The 21,799-nt window shown below is 43.7% G+C and overlaps 1 protein-coding gene across 5 annotated transcripts; it reads left to right on the top strand.

The window, feature by feature from the left end:
* The first annotated feature begins 232 nt into the window (after positions 1–232).
* trpc4a (transient receptor potential cation channel, subfamily C, member 4a) lies at positions 233–21,291 on the top strand. 5 transcript variants are annotated; one of them, XM_072702098.1, is made up of 12 exons: positions 233–802; positions 3,322–3,521; positions 3,921–4,320; positions 7,356–7,874; positions 14,419–14,755; positions 15,574–15,713; positions 16,422–16,744; positions 17,289–17,484; positions 17,746–17,940; positions 18,313–18,354; positions 18,446–18,535; positions 19,511–21,291. In XM_072702098.1, exons 3-12 carry the CDS (start codon positions 3,943–3,945, stop codon positions 20,189–20,191), a joined length of 2,901 nt encoding a protein of 966 aa, XP_072558199.1. In that variant the 5' UTR covers positions 233–802; positions 3,322–3,521; positions 3,921–3,942; the 3' UTR covers positions 20,192–21,291. The 5 variants fall into 5 exon arrangements, with proteins under 5 accessions (XP_072558199.1, XP_023661070.1, XP_023661069.1 ...); XM_023805302.2 differs by lacking the exon at positions 3,322–3,521 and having other exon boundaries at positions 14,677–14,755; XM_023805301.2 differs by lacking the exon at positions 3,322–3,521.
* The last annotated feature ends 508 nt before the right edge of the window (positions 21,292–21,799 follow it).

Below are 21,799 nucleotides of genomic sequence, written 5' to 3'. Positions count from 1 at the left end.
CTTAACACAGGACATATATTCCCAGAAGTCTCACCTACAACTGAGATTTGGCACCTCAATCCTATAGGAAACATAGGTGCCCAACTTCCTCGGGGGGCGCCGACTTGCCAGCCAATTTAACATTGCCTCGGACGAGGGGCGCCGGCGGTCATGTTCGCTTAGGGCGCCACATCGGCTAGGACCGGTTCTGCCGCCAGCCAGTATAAAACGTGTCCCTTTCGCAACAGTTGGTCACCCGTGGGTAAGGAGCGCACGGATGCTGGGAGGCAGCACTAATGCCACCGGCATTAATAACAGACGCTTCTCAGCCAAACCATGTGCAGCTACAGCATCCGCGATTCATTTTCCTCGGCTGTGGCAACCGAAGCGGCAGACTGGGCTGGACGCGCGTTTGCGCTTTAGTGCTTTAAGTAACGCTGGTTTGCGGCAACCATGTTTGGAAAACACGCCGAGCACATGAAAGTGCTTCGTGTCGGCAAAGTATGGAGATGAATCAGAAGGAAATATTTTTTCCCGTCGCGTCATCTGTTGCACAACAAGAAGGGGAAACCCGTCCGGAAGAAAATGGTTAAGCGTAATTGCGTCTTTTTCAGACTGAAAACGCCTTGGCTATTTGGTTAATGAATCCGGACTATTCGGCTGCTCTGCCGTGGCCAGATCCGCTGCTCAGGACTCCCACCGTTACTTCTACTTTTCGCTCCCCGTTGTGCGTCTACGGTGGAATCAATATGAAATAAGTATTTTTCCTTGAAAATACCACAATAAAATATCTGTTTATACACGAAAAATCAAGAAAGGATCGGTAAGTTTAATTTTTCATGCGCATGCACGCAGGCGAGCGAACTTCACTTTAATTTATACCCGCATGTCAGTCTGTACACATAGCCTATAAGCACCTGTTTATTTGGATACTTATACCAACATCACCTTGTGGTGACGATGTGTTGCAAAAGGAAGCGTTTGGAAATAATATTATTATACATTTATAATTTTGACATATAGGCTGCATCCTTTAATCTCCAGTTGCTGAGGATAAGTTTGATATATTTTTTTAATTAAGGGTAATGATCCCTACGCGAATCACAGATTACATATCAAATGGCCTTTCTCGAAACCGAATAAAAGTTGAATATATTAAAAGTAACGGTGTTGTGGATGTACTTTAAATAGTTTAATGTGCTATTTCTGCAACGTGCTGCCGGCTCAGGTTCATGATCCTGTTTCATTTCGGTACCAACGTCGTATCTACCCAAACCGGCTCGTTTTCTAGCGAAGTGCAAATTTAGATGACAACCCGCATTATTTACCATAAATCATGTCTCCTGAAAAATGTTATGCCTGGAAAGACAGCCAGCACTCCGACGGAGCGATATCAAAACAGTCCCGTGTTTTCCGCTGGGATCAGGCAGTTAAGCAGTTTTAAGTATTTTATATGTGTATAATATAATGTAAGTCATGGAGACGCGCGTTCGGCTGTGAAGTGGCTTTGATTTCGTGGCACAGGGGCTGCGCACCTCCCTCCCCATGGGCGATGTAAGCTTTCATCCAGGGCGCTGTTTGAAAGTCGGTGACCCCATGTATAAAATCGCGTAGCCCGTGCAAATGAACTTATTTCCCTAATAAACATTTCAGGATGCCCGTTTGATGGGGGAGTGTGTTAACCCCCTGTGTGTGTGTGTGTGTGTGTGTGTGTGTGTGTAGACCAGCGTTTAGCGCTTTCTCGTCTTTTCCTCGACTGTTGCCCCCGAAGGGTCGCCGGGTGAGGATCTGGACATTTCCAGACGGCACACGGTCCCTGTGGCATGGTCCTGCCTTATTTGGAGTAAGGACACTGTTTATACCGCAGTTTTTTGGCACAGGAGGGTGATCTGCGTTCGCTCAACATTAAATCAAGCCGGCAGACGAGGTACACGGAGATGTAGACTTAAGCTGGAGACGTGGTGTTTGTGAATTGATATTTCCTGGCGCTGTTGTGTGCATAACAGGGGGATGGGGGCACAACATTTTTTCAAGTAGCAGCCAAATGGTCATTTAGTTGAAATGAGATTCTAAGTGATACTGTGATACATTAAGCAATTCGGAACTCTACTAAACAATCAAAATGTTTTGTATATGTGTGTAGCTAATATTTTATACACAATAAGTTTTATGCCAGTCTCAGTCATTAATTCTCTGTCTGATTGAATGTTTTACATTAGAATAAAATTGATATGCCCTCTATTCAACTGAATCTGTCCCAAAGAGCTCGCGCGTCTGTTTGAATTACAAAGAACATGGCAGCGTATAATCTAATGCTACAGTTCAGTAAACCTCAGAAAAAGTGCATAATGGTAAACCATCGATTCATGGAGATTTAAAACATTACCCACTGGCAGCAGGAAAGATATGTGAAATCGTTTCTCATTGTTAGCTTTGGGGCCAAGGTGATTATTTCATGAAAATGGAAGTAAAAGGAGAAACTTATCACAAAGAAGCTCATATTATTGAAATTTCCATCTGTCTTTTGTAACTGCTTATTAAGTACAGGGTCACGGTATTGGCCAGGAGATGATCCCAAGGTAGTCCTAGGGAGACCCCAGATGTGATGACATTGCTTGATTGTACATTTTCACCAGATTTCTGCTGAATCATACATAAATGAGGACCCAGGCTGTAGCTTTGTTAGGACAGTATGCGTTTGTAAGAAACATCACTTTGCCTTTGTCCAGAAAAGAGCCAGTGATCACACACATTAGCTGGTTGCAGATTCTTGTAATCACCAATTTAGTGGTGCGTGTCTGTTAAACAAGTAATGAAAACATACCTTTCCAACTGTTTGGTATTTAAAGCCTTGTCTACCATACACTCTCAGGAAAAAGGGTAAAAATTTGTACCTTTGCTTGTCACTGGGGCTGTACCCTCAAGGGTCTGCCAATTGTACCCTTAGCTGTATAGGTAACTGTACCAACAGAGTACGTTTTACACTTTTCAAAGTACATTTATGTACTCTGGTACATAAATGCTGTTTATACAATTTGGATGTTCCTCAGAGTCCATTTGTACCTTAAAAAGTACAATTATAATGGTATAGCCCCAATGACAAGAAAATGAATTAATGAATCTTTATTGTCATCATACAAAGTACGATGAAATTGGATGCAGTCCCTTCAGTACAAATGTTTACCCTTTTTTCCTGAGAGTGTACAAAACCCTGCCTTCCTGCATGCATTGCATGACTATGTGGCCATAATGAGGCATGAGGACTTTTGCTTTTGTACAATGCTCGCCTCTCCAAGCAAGAGTTTTTAAAATGGGATGTGTGTCTCTCTCTACTCCCATGAGCCCATCAGCTTGGAGAGCAGGAAGGGGCCCTCGCTATCCAGTCAGGTGGTGTCCTAGCAGTTGAGGAGCCTGTCACTCGAAGGTCACAGGTGGAAATGCCATGAAGAGTCAGTCGTACGTCTGTAGGGAGGACGTGGCTGTGTGCACATAGCCAGGATTGCTTCAGATAGGTGCTAGGAGGCGCTGTGAGGCTCGGTGAGGTAGGACCCTGTGCTTGTGTTCGGAAGGTCGTTGGTTTATATTCTTCCGGGGCTGGAAGATCAGTTGAGTAGCCATTGGGTCCCTGATTTAGACCCCTAACATGCTGACTGTCCCTATGCTGTGACCCCCCCCCCCCCCCCCCCCCAACTTTCATGAAGAACAAGATGGGGTAGACAGAAAGAGAATTTTCCCTTGGAGATGTGTTAAGTATCACTTTTCTGTTCTATGAGCAGAGTGGATTAGGGGTGTGGTTTTGCCGGGAGGTTAGGGCGGGACCAGATGTATGTCACTGTCTGATTGGCTGTTTGTTTGTAGCATGACGTCACTGTCTTTTTGTCTCCCAATCTTTGGCCTCTGTTGTGAATTCCCGTCCCCTGTTGGCCCTCCCACGTGCCCAGTGGCGTGCCATGGCCTAGCAGCATGGCGCAGCTGTACTTCCGGCGGACGGACAACTCCTCCTACAGGGACCGCATCCCACTGCGCATAGTGCGGGCCGAGGCAGAGCTCTCGCCCCTGGAGAAGGCCTACCTGAGCGCGGTGGAGAAGGGCGACTATGCCAGTGTCAAGCAGGCCCTGGAGGAGGCCGAGATCTACTTCAAGATCAACATCAACTGCATCGACCCGCTGGGCCGCACGGCGCTGCTCATCGCCATCGAGAACGAGAACCTGGAGATCATCGAGCTGCTGCTCAGCTTCAACGTGTACGTGGGGGACGCCCTGCTGCACGCCATCCGCAAGGAGGTTGTGGGGGCCGTGGAGCTGCTGCTGAATCACAAGAAGCCCAGCGGGGGCATGCAGGTGGGGGAGGGACGTCGGGGGAGGGGGAGACACAGAATCACATTCATAACATTTACTTTGCATTACTCATGCATGATTTTATTACTTTGATTGTTTTGATTATTCTTGATTGTTTTGCCCGAAGTACGTTCCTACTACGCAGAAGCATTTGGAGATAAATAAATTATTCCGATTTACACTTCATTTATATAGCAATCACCTCTTGTCCAAAGCGATGCTCAAGTGAGGCTCAGATAACAGTTCAGTCAGTCCCTGGAGCAATTGGGGGGGTTAAGAGTCTCGATCAAGGGGCCAACAGTGAAACCACTCTGCCGACTCTGGGATTTGACCCGACGCCCTTTCGATGGCGAGTCTGAGTGCGCAGAGCCACACATGCGCACACACACCTGCCCACGTACACGCACTGCAAAAAAGATGACATTCATATTTAAGATAAACTGTTTCTGCTTTGAGACAAGACAGCCTAAAACTAGCAAAATTATCTGCCAGTGCAGTAAAAAATTGTACTTTGTGAGATTTCTTAAAATAAGAGAATATCCCTAAATGCAAGCAAATTATTCTTATTCATATGATGTGTTGTTAGTCAGTTTATTAATAAAATTTGATTTTTTTTTTTAAATATAAGAAATTTATACTTGCTTAGATTTTCATTTTTTGCAGTGCATTCATTGGTCATTTAAATATGGAACTCCTGCTGATTATCACAAATATACTGCTTCATACAGTTAATGCTTTGGCTCCAGATGAATGTATGCAGCCTGTAGACAGGATCAGGAGTTTTAGTTTCCGTACAGCCAAGCATCAGAATGGCTCAGATGTGTAATCTAACTGATTTTAAACATGGTGCATTATTTGCGTCAGGCATGCTGATTCCGGCATCTCGGAAAGCAACCACCCTCCTGGGCGAGATTCACATTCTAATTTGTCTAGAGTTTCAAAGAATGGTGCCATAAACAAAACAAAAAAAAACATCCAGTTAATGAGAGAAGTCAGGGGAGAGTGGTCAGACTTGTTAAAGCTAACTGGAAGGTCGCAAGTGCAAAAATAGCAATGCAGTACGGCAGTGGTGAACAAGAAGCGTCACCCGATGACTCCAAATGCATCAATCCTTGAAGTCTGGAGGAAGAAGCGTGTCCTACCTGCTACTATGTGTAGGAGTACATAATAAAGTGGCCACTAAGAGTGTATCCACTCTCATCCACACGTATATGCAAACCAGTCTCTTTGTTATACATGCACACACTCTATACTCATCTATACTCTCCCTGTTCTACTCTTACATACTACTCGTATACGGACTCTATTCTCATAATGCCTTATACTTTTGTATACATACTCTTACATATATATTCATATTGCCTAGCACTCTAATATAGACTCTGTTATCTGTACTTATATTACCTTAAATTTTAGTATATACATATACTGTCTTATACTCATTTTCTTATACTCTGGCATACACACACACACATATACTCATTGGCTAATACTCTAGCACACACATATTCTCAGCCTTATACTCCAGTACATATACATACTCTCATCTACAGTATACTCATATTGCCTTATACTCCACAGATAGTACATATACATACTCTCATCTATACTCATATAGCCTTATATTCTAGTACATGTACATACTCTCATCTATACACATATTGCCTTATATTCGACAGGTAGTACATGTACATACTCTCATCTATACTCATATTGCCTTATTCTGTAGTACACGCACATACTCTTACAGTATGTATGCCCATATTACCTTATACTGTGGTACTCACATTATGTCATCTATAACACACATCTACTGGGGTCAGATTGCATTAAGTCGCACCCCAGTTGGCGCATGTCCAAGTCGCTCCATGTTCTCGCGAATACATAATTACACCGTGTGGCATGCAAATGTGCAAATTTCCATGTCTCTAGATCAGAATTCTAGTAATCAAAAGGCTGAATGTGCTTTTTTGTATTGTTTTTCCTTTTTTCCCCCCAGAGACATACTTTGATGAGTGTGCGACACATGCTATCCTGTGGTGGGTGGGGGCGTGTTGGGGGGCTAAGATGAGAAAAAAGGCTTGGCTTAATTAACACCATCGAATGTATGATGTTGAAAAGACTGTTTGCGTTCCTGTCGCGAGCAGATCTTTCAAGAGAATGGGGAGTTTATCAGAGTGAAGCCTTGTTATGGCATGTCAGATATTTATAACCTCCTACTGACGCCATGGTGATTGTGGAAGAGGTGGATTTTATTTAAATCTAATAGGCTCCTAATTAGCTACTATTCTACTGCTGGAATGTGCCCATGGGACTGAGCACAGAGACACCTAATACCCTCTGCAGGACAGTCCATTCTTTACCCCCCACTCTCACAATCCCTTTCATATGCCAGGCAGGAGTGACATAAAATAATAATCTCCCACTGCGATTGGGGGCCCCTCAGTGCAATGGTGTGACAACCGGGGTTTTTGGCAGCAGAATATTTCTTGGATGGGGTTAAGAGAATAATGACATTATGGCTACACATGTAGGGGTCGCCAATCTTTTTTTTACCGCGAGAGCTACTTTTACCAAGAATTTATCTTTTCTCATGCTTTCGGTAGGAAGTTGATGGTGTTCATCACACAAATACGTATTCGTGAAATTAAATACAAAATGACAGATCTCTTGTAAGCTTTCGCTACTAGTAGCTCGCATTCGACATGCTGGCAACCGCTGACATAGAATGTGGGGCGTCTTTAAGACATCATTTCCTGGCAGGTGATGGGGAATCTGAGGTACCAGATGAAAGCATCAGGATCTTGCCAATAATGTTCAGCAAACAGGAAGTGAGGTAATATTTAGTTCTGGGGTAGGACCAATGGTGTTATCAGGATGCCATTCAGGGGTGGGTGCTTGGGACCCCTGGGGGGGGGTGGCTGTTTTCCATCGTTAGGGTGGGCAAAAGATTGACTTGCAGAGGTGGTTGGTTCAGGTCCAGAGAGTAAAGACACCCCAGTGTCTTTCACTAAGGACGGACCCCATCTCACTTACAGGTTCCTCCTGTCCTCCTGGATAAGCAATTCTCAGACTTCACACCTGACATCACGCCCATTATCCTGGCAGCGCATACCAATAACTACGAGATCATCAAGCTGCTGGTGCAGAAAGGCGTGTCGGTGCCGCAGCCACACGAGGTTCGCTGCAACTGCGTGGAGTGCGTGTCCAGCTCAGATGTGGACAGCCTGCGCCATTCCCGCTCCCGCCTCAACATATACCGAGCGCTGGCCAGCCCCTCTCTCATCGCCCTCTCCAGCGAGGACCCCTTCCTCACTGCCTTCCAGCTCAGCTGGGAGCTGCAGGAGCTCAGCAAAGTGGAGAACGAGTTCAAGCAGGAGTACGAGGAGCTGTCGCAGCAGTGCAAGCGCTTCGCTAAGGACCTTCTGGACCAGACGCGTAGCTCTCGTGAGCTGGAGCTGATCCTCAACTTCCGCGACGATGCCAATCTGCTGGACGAGGAGAACACCAACGACCTGGCCCGCCTGAAACTGGCTATCAAGTATCACCAGAAGGAGGTGAGATGCTGGGCTTTTTTGTGTTTATCTTTGGAGCTGGTGCTAGGAACCTGTTGAACCATGTAAGGGTCCCAAGTGAGATGCTCCAGATGGGATCACTGTCATATGTTGCTTAACCTGGATTGCCCTTTGTAGGACGGGTCTTAGCACCAAAATGGCCCAAAGTCCGTATAGCCCAATGGAAAAGAAGGATGTTCATCTCAACCAAATAGATCACAAATCAACCCTAACCCTAACCCAGGTTCATTCAATCCAAAGTATCATCTAATTTTTTTTTCCCCGTTTTTCCATTTCTCTTTTTCCCCTCTTTAAAATGATGTTTTAACCCCTTTACATTTTAGGAAAAGCTCTTCGTCTTCTCTGAAGGGAAGAAACACTTTAGGATGATTGCTAATTAGTCGGCAGAAGCTCATCTGTGGTTTCCTGGTGTGATAAATTTCAGTGCTAAAAGCCCCATCACAGATAGTCGCTGTTGAGGTTTCGCTTACCTTATTTCTGGTTGGATGCTAGCTTTGTTTTAAGGATCATTTTCTCCTTGGTTGTTCATTGATTAATTGAGGAACTGGTAATTAACTCAACAGTGTATTACATATTTGTGTATTATTCTCAGGGTTGGCCAGAAAGTGGGAGGAAGGGAAAGACTTTCAGGGGGCCCAGTCACTAGGGGGAGTCCCTAAGTGTGTGAGCGTGGGTAATGGTGTTTTTGTTTTGGAGAAGGGGGTAGGCATCCGGTAGAACTTTATAAGGGCTCGGCCATGTCTTTCTGTAGCCCTGATTATACCACAGTGTTACCAATACCAGGGCCCATCTCTAGAGGGCGCCTCTCTCGGAACGAAGTGCATTGACGCACCTGTAGCAGGCCACAAACAGGGAGAGGTTTCCAGTTCTTCATGAGAATATAGAGCCAAGCAAAACAGGAACTGAGCCCTGATACTCCAGGGCTACATTAGCAGCGATGGTTGGCCCCCTCACTTGCGGTTGCCCTCCCTAACCCCCTCCCCCCAGGAATGCCCCCTATGTGAGACTGATGGAGCATCATTCATTAAGAGCTGCTCTGATCCCCTACTCCTAGTGGGGCATTCCATTAAAACCCCCTTTTCCTGAATTCATGTACCAGTTAGGCTACATCAGGAAGGTTAGTTCTGTGATGTCATCATGTTATCTTAGTGTTATTGATGATTTATTGTAATTTTTTAGTTCTTCATAATGCTGTTGCTATTTGTTTTTAATATATGAATTTTGTACTACTGCATTACATGTAGGAAGGTAATGTGGAGTATGGTAATAGTGTGCTTGCTTGTAGTATGGATTAGTGTATGTGGGTAATGTATTTGTAATATGAATATTTTTAGGAAGGTAGTGAAGTTTTATGTAGTGTAGTTTGGACTGAGTAGGTTGTGTACTTATCTGTAGGATGAAATGGTGTGGATTGGTAGTATACTTGTCTATGTGGATTGGTCTAGGTAGGTAGTGCACTTGTCTATCTGGATTGGTCTAGATAGGCAGTGTACTGTACTTGTCTATGTGGATTGGTCTAGGTAGGCAGTGTACTTGTCTGTAGTGTGGATTGGTCTAGTTAGGCAGTGTACTTGTCTGTAGTGTGGATTGGTCTAGGTAGGCAGTGTACTTGTCTATGTGGATTGGTCTAGGTAGGAAGTGTACTTGTCTATATGGATTAGTCTAGGTAGGCAGTGTACTTGTCTGTAGTGTGGATTGGTGGACAAAAAGGTAAGAAAAATAACTCAATAACTGAAAGGGTGTCTTGTTTGAAGATTCATTGGCGTTTTTATCTCTTTTCTTCTTCACTCAGGGCTCATTTTAGCACCAAATCTGTCCTCTGCTGTGTTTGTTTGAACTGGTGACTGTACATATTCCGTAAGTGTCAGTGTCATCGCAGAGGCAAGATTGCCTGACTTCACTTCCAAGTCTTTTCATTTTGTGACACAAGGCAGTTTCCTTGGTGAAACAGCATTTCCTTTCACCTTAGGATGAGAGAAAGGAATTGTGTTTTACTGATACTGGAACTGGTGTGAATTTAATAAAGGCTATACCAACTGAAGACAGCTACTGCCTGTTGTCACAGGCATCTCAGAGATGCTGATATCAGACCAATCCAGGAGCCTGTAACATTTACAATGGTTGCTGCTGCCCCCCTCTGTAAAGGACTGGTATTACAGCCTTCATGCAGTCAGAGGTTTTGCTTTGTCAATCAAAATATTATGTAAACCCAGGTGTTGGTCTTATTTTACAGACATATGTTTGTTTTCTGTTATCTTGGGGATAAGGGGTTGACTGAATGTCCTGGTTATGTCTTTTTGGAAATTAAGAATGTAGAGAGGTGTTTGCCAGACAGCTGTGTCATCTGTGTTCAGGTAGTATACGCTTGAGCAATCTGGGTGAAATTGCCTTTTATAATTATCTTACTGCGAATGAGTTCCCCCCCCCCCCCTTACCGACACCTACCTCACTGTGACTTGGGAGGAATCTCCACACGACTTTGTTCCCATGACGACGGCGAGCCCAGTCAGTTTAGCTGCAGTGCTCTCTCTTCTCGTTCACTCCCCTCAGGGCCCCCACCCCATGTGTTATGGGGGCGGCCACCCCAGTGCCCCTCACTTGTCAAAAGTGTCCGCACCATGTGACTTAGTGAATGTGGCCAGTTGTGTGACAGACTACCGATGCATCAGGCAGCGAGACACTTAAGGAGCTTTTGCAGCTGGACACCCCAGGATGGAATTGTTGTCGTTCTCTTAAGTCGCATCTGCTGCTGCCTCAGCTGAATAACTTCAGTGTGAGTACTAAAGTTTAAAAAAGGTCTTATTAAGGGAATCTGGTTTGATCTGAAGGATACCCGGCAGATTGGTAATATGTGACTATATTGTCGCTGTCTGATGAAAACTGTGCATACTTACTTCATGACTGTGATTGTTTAGTACAGATGGCATGCACCCATTCTCCTGTCTATTGATAGTGTTTAATGTCTAACTGACCAGTGAAAACATGTTTTACGAAGTCATCTGTTTCACTAGTACAGTATTTAAGTTTGTACTATTTAACATGGTAACACTTTTTGTGAATGTCAATAAGAATCTATGAGCATGTAATACATTATAATGCATTCGTAAAGCATTATGAACATGGCTGAAATATTAATAAAAAGGCATAACACATTATAGCTGTGTTTATTATGCATTATTAATGCTTTATGTAGCTACCTTCACAATGTAGTACAAAGCATCCTTAATGCTTGTAATGACTATTATAATGCATTATGTAGGTATCTATAGTACATTATAGATGAGAGCTTTAATGGAGCTTATGAATTATTATAATCAACACTATAATTCCTTATGACTGTCAATAGAAGATGCTGTAATGCTTTATTAATTCTTACACCGACCATTATAATGCATTATGAAGGTATACATAAAGCATCGTAGAGAAAAGTGTGACCGTTAACATTTTGTACTCTTGATGGTCATTTGTGTGGATTACTATATATAGCTAATTTTCACAATTTAATATTTATAACTAGATACCTAGCCAGCTCACTTCATTAATTGTGAATATAAAGTGAGATTAGTTAGTATCTTATTTATTCTGATATACTTACCTTGCTGACAGCGAGTGTCCATTTAAAACGTTAAACCGTTCACTAATGGCTGTGTAAAGATCTGCTTACATAAGTTTCTGAGACAATGTGTTTTTCATGCTCTTGCACTATTGGAGTGTTGGAGATGCGTGTTTTTCATTAGATGCCTATGTTACGCAGTTAAGTAGGTTTTTATGTTTTGAGCAGGCAGAATATTAAATAAAAAAAATATTTTCTTATTTGGAGGTAAACAGCTTTTAGAAATATGATATTCTGGAGCAAAATCTATAAGTCATCTGGCAGCTGGTCCACTTCAGGGTGTTTCATTAAAAATGAGTGTGGGAGGGGTCAGCGATTACTAAATATCCCAAAGGATGGTGGGAAATTGCCTAACATCCGTGTTAGCTGTAGATTAAAAATTAAATCTAACGCCTGTTTAGACAGTGCTGGATTCTTACGTGTTACGTCAGCAAACATTTTTGATGTGGAAATATAAAAATATAAATTTAAAATATAAACAAGTTAGCTTGTGTAAAGATGTGTTATTTGCATGAAAAGAAGCTACAGCAGGTAAAAGGAAATGTTACCCTACTGTGAACCCATAGCAAGAAACCCGAATGACGACCACATGGGTCTGCATGGCTTGGTAACAGAGTCACATCTGTATACATTTTATGCCTGGCTTTGAATTAAGCCAAAGAATTAACTGTCACCCCTTTTATCCCATGTCTTTGACTGTCACAGTTGATATTTCAATGGCTGATAAGTTTAACACAAGAGAACCGAAGTACTGTATACATCATGTGAGTCACTCGTGTAACTCCTTCAGTTCCCATGGAAGTTTTTAAGCCATGGTGTTAAGTTCATTGGAAAATCAGTGCTGTGCTATAATCTGTTCAGGCATGACAAAATAGAAAACAGCCGCCATTAACTCGACAAACTGTAAATTACGACTTTCCCGCCGTAAACCAAGTTTCAGTTCTTGTTAGAAGTGATTATTTACTGTGCCGGTAATGAGCTTTATTAAACATCCACAGTGTCCAGCAAATACAGAACGGCAGAGAAATGGTGGTAAAGTAGGCGGGAAGATCCATTTCTCCGACTGGCTAATGGAGTTTGAGAAGCCGTTAGGCCTTAGCCGTTTGTTCAGATGTTAATTTAAGCGAAGAAAGAATGTCAAAGTGTACTCATAACCCATTTGCTGTGTGTGGCTTTGCCCCCTGACAGGGAGCTGGCAGAGGTTCTGTAAGAATAAACGCCTGGTTAGCTGAGCATTGTGTTTGCTCTGTGGCTGTGTGACGGTGGCTTGCTCTTCTGTATTTCATGCAGGGCGTAGCAGAAGAGATTAATACGCAGGAAATAAGTTTTTGCCCCCTAAGGTTGTGTTTCTCAGCCTGACCACTGGCTTTCATGAAAATCTTCAGTAGTTTAGCTGTCGTTTGCATTCTGAATGTCACCATAATGTCCTGCAGAGTGTGGTGTTTGTGAAGCCGCTTTCTGGAGGTAAAAGCATGGGATTCGGCCACAAAATGGCTCGTACTGCCATTTGCGATCTCAAGTCTTCCATCGTGATGCATTTTACATTGATTTGCTGTGGGTGCAAATTCAGACATCTGTTTTTTGTTTTTCTTTTGAGATTATTACAGTTAAAATGTGTGGCATTTCAGATCAACATGACGCAACAGCAGGAACATAGGCAGGGGTGTAGTAAAATGAGTTACTAATGGATGTGAAGTAACCGGGAGCTATTATGGGATGTTCTGAATGCCATTTAAAGCACAAAGATTTGATCTGCACTAAGCTTGAATTTAATTGAGTTGCGAATTGCGATGGTATATTTTTTCACTGACCCGGGGGGGTCCTTGCTGTATATTTTGCCAACCAGGGGGGTACCCTTCATCATTTTGCAGACCGGGGATTGGCTCCCCATTGGTATATTTTGCTGATCGCGATCGATCAGTTGATTAAAGCATTATCGATTAATCATCCTGTGATTGACCTAGAAATACGCCATGATCGACAGATCAGCCACCACTGTTTTTAAGTTATTCATAATGCAGATTCAAGAGGGAGGGTTCCTAAAATGCCTGTCCTAATCACCAGCCTAAATTAAGACATGAACCTCACAGATCATAGGTTAGCAGTGTCATTTCATCTCTCCATCACCTCCCCCTTGGTGTTCCATCCAGCGACTCCAAGCCAATGAAAATCTAACCATATGTAGAACCATTTTTGCCAAAAGAAATGCATAAAACATCAAATAGAATTAACATACTTCTGTTACTTACTGGCCATAGCCCAGTCCATAGCAAAGCTGCAGCAGATCTTAAACACAAACATATGTGCTTGGAATCTCTCACTCAAGGCGTACAGATGGGAAATAGGACTGGCTGATGACATCGTGACTTTAATAACCTGGTTTGCAGTGGTTGCCCATGTAGCTGTAGAAATAAATGGTTCAGCCCACATTGAAACGCGGGTGGCCTGACTGGGAAAAGCGATGGGCTTCTCAGAAGCGTGTGCTGGCTTGAAGCTAAACTGGAAGGAACTTCCCCAGCAAGTTCCACGTGGTTCCACACAAGCAGAACCGAGTAGCAGGAGTCACATTGTGCCATGTTCTAGGTGATGCCATGTTCTAGGCGATAACTATTGCTGATGTATCTGACACAGGTGACAGGTGACAGGTGAAAACGCCTCTTTTATCTCCGCCTGTCAGGTTGAAAAAAACGCTTGATGTTGATTTGAAAAGAGAACCTGTCAAGGGGTGAATTCTGTTCATTAAATCGGTGAATTGTAGGGACTGACTTATGAAAGTAAGAGAATGTGAAAGGACTTTTATTCCCACGAATTCCACCTTTCTCTACATAATCACTCGATAAAATGCCAAGACCTGATTCTCACTGACCTCCTGTTCCTTAGCATTTTTTGTTTACTGTTCCTTTCAACCTACAGTTTGTGGCTCAACCCAACTGTCAACAGCTGCTCGCGTCGCGGTGGTACGACGAGTTTCCTGGCTGGAGACGCCGGCACTGGGGAGGGAAGTTCCTCACCTGTGTCTTCATCGGCCTCCTGTTTCCACTCTTCTCCCTCTTCTACCTGATTGCCCCCAAGAGCCGCTACGGTCTTTTCATCCGCAAGCCCTTCATCAAGTTCATCTGCCATACAGCTTCCTACCTGACCTTCCTCTTCCTCCTTCTGCTGGCCTCCCAGCACATCGTGTCCACAGAGCCCAACCGCCAGGGGCCGGCACCCACCGCCGTGGAATGGATGATCTTACCCTGGGTCCTAGGTAATGGCAGGTGGCTGGCGCTGTGACTCGAGTAGGTAGAAGCAGCAGACCATCACGGTCTAGCTTACAGTGAGATTTGGGCTGTTCCTTTGGTGGGTATTCAATGTTCTAAAGCAGTACTCAGTGCTCTAATGCAGCACCCAGTGTTCTAAAGCAGCACCCAATGTTGTAAAGCAATACTCACTGTTCTAATTCAGTACCCAATGTTCTAAAGCAGTACTCACTGTGCTAATGCAGTACCCAATGTTCTAAAGCAGTACTCACTTTTCTAAAGGGTACTCAATTATTTTCCCCCGAGGTCCAAAATCTATCAGCGGGCAAGATCTTATTGTGTTTTGGTCCAGATGTGGACTGGAGTCTGCCATTTGAGTACTCCTCTTTGGAAGGGCATAAACCGTAACTCCCCAAAAGTGCATGACAACTGAATGCCATTTCCTAACCATATATATGGGAGGATGTAAAGTTAGTACTGGCAACCTCTACATTTGGGAGGACACATGAGGACACAGAAAGAAAGGTCTGAGGAATTACACCAAATTCTTTCTAATCCCTGCGCTGCCAAATAAAAGTAAGCATATCTAGCAGAAGGGGATGACAGATATCAGATGTGAACTTTAAACGCTCCTTCGCATGTGCAGTGCATTAGCTGGTGCTAATTAAACATATCTGCTGTTGTTCTACTTGAATTTGTATTTGTATTGAGATTTTAAAGAACATCCACCATCCACATAGTTGAAATCATGTTTTTAGGGCTAGAAGTCACATCTTTGGTGATGGTGATTGGTGATCGTTCTTGTTATTCTCCTTCCCACATGCAGGTTTCATCTGGACAGAGATCAAACAGATGTGGGACGGTGGGCTCCAGGACTACATCCACGACTGGTGGAACCTCATGGACTTTGTCATGAACTCTCTCTACCTGGCAACCATCTCCCTGAAGATTGTTGCATTCATGAAGGTGAGAGGACACTGAGGAACCAAGGATTGCACTCTTGCCAGATAGAAAATGCTTTGCATGCCGTCTCATAGCCTAATTTTCCTCTTTTTCTTCAGTTTACTTGAAGATTCGGTTTGCTTATTGAATGTAACTCATTTGGCATGCAGTGTATTGTGTTTATATATTTGTAAATAGTGTATTTAGTCATCAAATGCTGGAATGAAGTAGGGCTGTTGGGAAAGGCTGCCCTTTCTGTTTGCTGCCTCTTTCTCCTGGTTTTGAGAGGCAGACTGGGCAATTATCTGTATTTCCTTTTGATCGTTTCTTTATAAGTTATTTAGTTTTATGTTCTCAGTGTTTTTGTTTATTTTCCCACCATCCTGTGCCTGCACATTTCTACAAATAACTAAGCTGGTTACTTGTACCATTGTGTTTTGTGGTACTGTTGTATGTGTTGTACTATCGTGTTGTGTGGTAGTATTGTGTTGTACTATCGTGTTGTGTGGTAGTATTGTGTTGTACTATCATGTTGTGTGGTAGTATTGTGTTGTTCTATCGTGTTGTGTGTCCCTTTCCTCCGTGTTGATGTCAGACCTAGACTGGCCCCTTTGATCAGATGGATAATGGCAGTCTGTCCTCTCTGTAACCCAAGTTAAACTGGTGCTCTGTCCCCCTCCTCCATCCGACTCCTCACCAGTGCCATTGCGTTCCTTTTCTGCCCCCCTTCAGTACAGCGGCTGCAAGCCCAGGGACAACTGGGAGATGTGGCACCCCACGCTGGTGGCGGAGGCCGTGTTTGCCATCGCTAACATTTTCAGCTCGCTGCGGCTCATCTCGCTGTTCACGGCCAACTCGCACCTGGGCCCGCTGCAGATCTCGCTGGGCCGCATGCTGCTGGACATCCTCAAGTTCCTCTTCATCTATTGCCTGGTGCTGCTGGCCTTTGCCAACGGCCTCAATCAGCTCTACTTCTACTACGAGACACAGGGCAGCGACGAACCCAAACCCTGCAAGGGCATCCGCTGCGAGAAGCAGAACAACGCCTTCTCAACGTAAACTTACATTTATATTCGCCCGTAATCATTGGGTGACTGAGCTTGGATTCAGCATGCATGGCTAATTATTGCTCGATTTAATGCGGCAATGGTCTGTTAAACCAGACTACGATGTACAGAGCATGGTAATCTTACTCACTGTGGCTCCCCTCCAAAGCTTCATATCTTCCTGTTGAGAACACAATCCATTGAATGCAGATATGCTAAAGCCTTAAAGCAGTCTGAATCCTTTCAGTTAGACATGGTGAATAACAGTGTGTGCGCCTACAGTGAACCCTTGAGGCAATTTAATATTGGTTGGTTGTAACCCAACAGTTGACTGTAAAACATGCAGCATTGTGAAGGTTTTCGATGGTGTGACTTAACACCAGAAGCCCCAGGAAGCAGAACATCCAAATAAGGAGCTCTGCATTCACTGGTTGGATAGCTTTGGATATATGCTGTAAAAATGGATGAAAATGGATACAGTTATATAGTAATCTTTTGTGAGTTTACTCACTGAAACTCTCAACAAACTGCCTCTTTTCCTGTTTCTCCTTAGGTTGTTCGAGACCCTGCAGTCTCTCTTTTGGTCAATTTTTGGCTTGATCAGCCTCTATGTGACCAATGTCGGACCCGACCACAAGTTCACCGAGTTTGTGGGTGCCACAATGTTCGGCACCTACAACATCATCTCTCTTGTGGTTCTCCTCAACATGCTGATAGCGATGATGAACAACTCGTACCAGCACATCGCTGTGAGTCTTTATGACCATATATTTCCCTTTCCCACCCACTCAGTCTCTCCCATCTATCACTTGTGGGAGCAATATACATAATGGATAAAAGCCGTTAGTTAAAATTTTTAAAGCTTTTTGTTACTGGTGACATGAAATGTCTGTGGAACAAGGTTGAATTGTATTATACTTTCTGTCAGAAATGTCATCCTTGTGGTTTGATATAATTTCTGTGTGAATGTGCTGTTCTATTGAGTTTATGATGGTCTCATACATCTGTAGGATCATGCAGACATTGAATGGAAATTTGCAAGAACGAAGCTGTGGATGAGTTACTTTGAAGAAGGAGGGACGTTGCCATCTCCTTTCAATATCATCCCCAGCCCAAAGTCCGTGTGGTACCTCATCAAGTGGATAAAGAAGCACGTCTTCAAACGGACTAAGTCAAAAAGACCCGAAACCATTGGAACCCTCGGGGTGAGACCTAATCTTCAATGCAGAGTGTCTGTCAGCAATGAAAATGAATGCTCTCCTGGCATCAAACTTTAAAACAGTACGATGTAACTGAACTTGTATCTAGTTTATGTGAAGTTGCACTGGTTAAACTCCTTTTTCTGGTTTGACTTACTCTGGCGTTTTAGCCAACGCTTGTCATGCGAAATGTAAAAGCAACCAAAGCTTGTTCCAGCTCCACGGGGCCAAAGTGCATGGAGACAAATAAGTAGCAGACAACAGCCAGCTTTGATGCAATATGATTTCATACCCTTGGCTTGGCTGCCCTCCATTTGCATGAAAGGGAGACATCAGCCAAGCGAATCACGGTGTCAACTTCTACCCCCCCCCTTACAGAGACGTGCTGCGGAGAACCTCAGATTAAACCACCAGTACCAGGTAACGTTGGGCTCCATCTGGGCAAAGCTTCCCGGTTGTGTGGGACTCGCATCAAACGCCTGTGTGAGAAACTGTCGCTCAACTTTCGCAGGAGGTGCTGAGGAACCTAGTGAAGAGATATGTGGCAGCCATGATCAGAGATGCCAAGACGGAGGAGGGGCTGACTGAGGAGAACTTCAAGGTGAGGTCCTCCGACATCTCCACCAGCTTCAGAGACGCTGCAGGCAGTTTAGTCAGAGATCCATGCTGCAGTCTCTATTTGAGTCTAATTCATTCCTCATCGGGGGGCGGTGAGGGAGGGACCACCAATGAAACACCTTGTCTGATTTGTACTGTGTCAATAAAACAAAATAACAATAAAACCTATAATCACTTATCACCTGAGTGATGGATTTACTGTTTATTAATTCCATTAAAATGTCCTGCTGTAAAAATGGCCTAATTGTGATCTTCTTCACCACTGTAAATAAAGGTCATAGCCAAGCAACTAAATCAAGGACCACAAGGAGATTTTTTGTTTGTAAATTTCATGCGTGATCTTCTCCTTTGTTCATAATTTGTCTCGAGACCAGCCACTGAGCTAAGATGTATCAAACCATATTTCTCAAGATATGTTCTTTGCAGGGTTGGGACCATTCCAGAATGCATTCCTCAATTCAAATCCAAATCAGAAAATGGAATTGTAGTTGGGATTGGAAAATAATTACGGGGAACAGAATTGGAATTGAATCCGAATTTCAGAGAGATTTAAATTCCAACTCCCGTTTCCATTTCCTGATTTGGATTGGAATTGATGAGTTAATTCAGGAATGGCTCCACCCCTGGTTCTTTGGGCTCGGGCTGTTTCATCATACTATCAACATTTATATAGTTTAAAATATTTGTTCCTGTCCTCGCTGAGAGCCAGCGGATTTTTCTAACCAAATACTTATAAAACAATATATTATTTTCATAGTTTATAACAGGAAGTGTAATAAGATCTCCCATTAAATTGAGCATAGATTTTACTGTATTAAATCCAACTGATTTATCAAATGAGATGAGAGAAATAAGTTGGTACTTTTTTTGATCCCCGGAGGGAAAATTAGGATTTATTCAGAAATAACACTTCATTAAACTGCTGTTGGTATCTTTTCTCTTTTCCCTCATCTTTCAGGAACTGAAGCAAGACATTTCCAGCTTTCGCTATGAGGTTCTGGGCATGATGAAAGGCCATGGGTCTAAGGGGAGTACCGCCGCGTCAAGCCTCACCTACCCTGACCACTCCCTCAAATACACACCGGCGCCCTCTGGGGGCCAGCAGAAGAATAAGCTCAACTTGTTTGACGTCACCAACATGCTGAAGCAGAACCCAGCTGGGTCCAGATCACCGGAAGCCTTCAACGGTTTGGCCAATGGGTCACTCCTCCTTCCTGCTGAGGGCCCCTCAACATCCACTTCCTCTGCCCTACACAGGAAAGACTTCCCCAAGAATATTTCTGACTTCAGTCTGTATCAGAGGCGCCGCCGGGGTGGAAATTTAGGACACACCCCAAGCAAGATCTACTCTGTCTCTGAAGAGGTGGACGAATTGGACCCGGAGCAGCCGGGTCACGGCAGGAAGCAGGCAGAGCATTCGGGGCCAGTAGCTGGAAAGGAGTTGCTGGGTAAAGTGTCCAGGTACCAGGATGAGAAGGAGGGGGAGGGTAATCAAGAAGAGGATGAGTGTGAGAAGAGTGAAGATGGAGAGGAGGAGAAAGGGGAGGAGGACTTGGGAGCAGAAGGACATGAGCATAGGTTCCTCCAGAAACAGGTCAGGGAGGATGACAATGACTCATTTTTGTCAACAGAGACGTAGCTTTGTCTGTGCGCCAGATCAAACTGAAATGTGCCTGAGCGACAATCAAACGTGGTGTGTGAAGGAGCTGCTTCCCGTTGGGGTGGAATAGGGTGCAGGGTGCGTGTTTCAGCTGGAGCAGAGGTCTTAGACAAAGAACTGAGAAACACCTTCTCCTAGCAAGGCGGGGGGTGCCTCCTGTTCGTGAAGGGGGCAAGTTGCAACCAAACGCGGGCTACTAGCCCCTTCTGGGATCTCCCTGACAGACTCACCTGATGGTGAGCAGACCGACTACCTGAACAAAACCCCTCGCTCTCCATCTCCCTATTCACTGATGAAAGAATCTACTAGAACACAGCAGATGTTCCTGTGTTTTCAGGTGCTGGGTGTTGCTGTTTTATTTATTTTTTTTGCATGGATATTTTATATGAATCAGCACACAAAGCATCAGATTGTGTCACAAAAAAACGATTTACATGCACTTTGAGGACAGTTGGACATTTCGTGCTTTTTTTTTTTCTTCTCTATGGAGCGAGAAAGACATACCATCGTAATTCTTTTTTCATAGCCCCCAGCTTGTCTAGCTAGTGCCTGTGACATCCCCAGAGCCCGTACTCCGCCTTACTGAGTTTACTTTAGCACTTTACACCGGGTGTCGTTCAGAGGATCGGACAGACTTCTTAAGGCAGAGTATTTTTAATTTGACCCTTTCTATGCAAAATAAAAACTGGACCCCCGGACGACTTCCATCCCTCTCATTCGCACTTTGTATCACAGGCTGAGGGGTGTGCCTCTATTTCAGCACGACAGAACCAGATGTGCTAAACCACCGCCTATCCTTGTACCAAGGGCACAAACCTTGCTCCTCTCCTCAGTGCTGTTGAAGTTACATACCCTGACCTGTATTCCAAGCACAGTTAATTAGCAGTCCATCAGTATGCCCTTTTCAAATTCTCATTAAACCATATTGCAATTGTGTACTAAATGGATTATGTATTACGTGATAAAATACATGTATCTGATATTAATTACAGGTATATGTTTTTTTTAATATGTTCTACTTTTAAAAGTACCATTTAATCTGTTATCAGTATCTAAATAAATATGCTTATTTATTGTTATATAGTTGCTTTTTAACATGTTTAACAAAGTATATTGCTAAAACACAAATTCCAAAGGAACTGGTTGTCTTCATGGTAACTATGGCAACATGAGGTTAAAGCTTGTGTTACTTATTTAATCACATCTAATCACTGGGTGCTTTAAAAGGCTTTGTAGTGTTTTTCTCCCTTCAATTAAGGATGTGAGTCCAGGTTGATGTTCAGGCTTTTATGGTGCTGAAAATTGATTTTCTTCCCACCTACCAGGTTTTTTTTGTCATTTTACCTTCGGCTAACATTTTGTTATGTAAAAATATGTTAATAGGTGGGAATGAGCGTACTTACCATTCAGGGATCTGTTAAGAGTCGCTCTGAGATCAGGGATTCATTTAAATTTGTCACCGCTTTCCGCACTGTTGAATATGTCTCCTCATTTCCAGCAAAACTCTGGGGCTTTTTTTCCACGAAGATGGGAAAGAGCAGCACATGAGAAAAACAAATGTACTTAAAGGTGTTCTAAGTGGTGCCC

The sequence above is a fragment of the Paramormyrops kingsleyae genome, chromosome 18, assembly GCF_048594095.1.
Source record: "Paramormyrops kingsleyae isolate MSU_618 chromosome 18, PKINGS_0.4, whole genome shotgun sequence".
NCBI lineage: Eukaryota > Metazoa > Chordata > Actinopteri > Osteoglossiformes > Mormyridae > Paramormyrops > Paramormyrops kingsleyae.
Note: the sequence above shows the minus strand (reverse complement) of the source record. Positions and strands in the feature narration are given on the sequence as shown.

Bases quoted from the DNA above. Each gene is read 5' to 3' on its own strand.
- trpc4a (XM_023805301.2), top strand. From the start codon at position 3,943: ATGGCGCAGCTGTACTTCCGGCGGACGGACAACTCCTCCTACAGGGAC. The intron at 7,875-14,418 runs GTGAGATGCTGG...TTCAACCTACAG, and splicing joins TCAAGTATCACCAGAAGGAG to TTTGTGGCTCAACCCAACTG. The intron at 18,355-18,445 runs GTAACGTTGGGC...CAACTTTCGCAG, and splicing joins GATTAAACCACCAGTACCAG to GAGGTGCTGAGGAACCTAGT.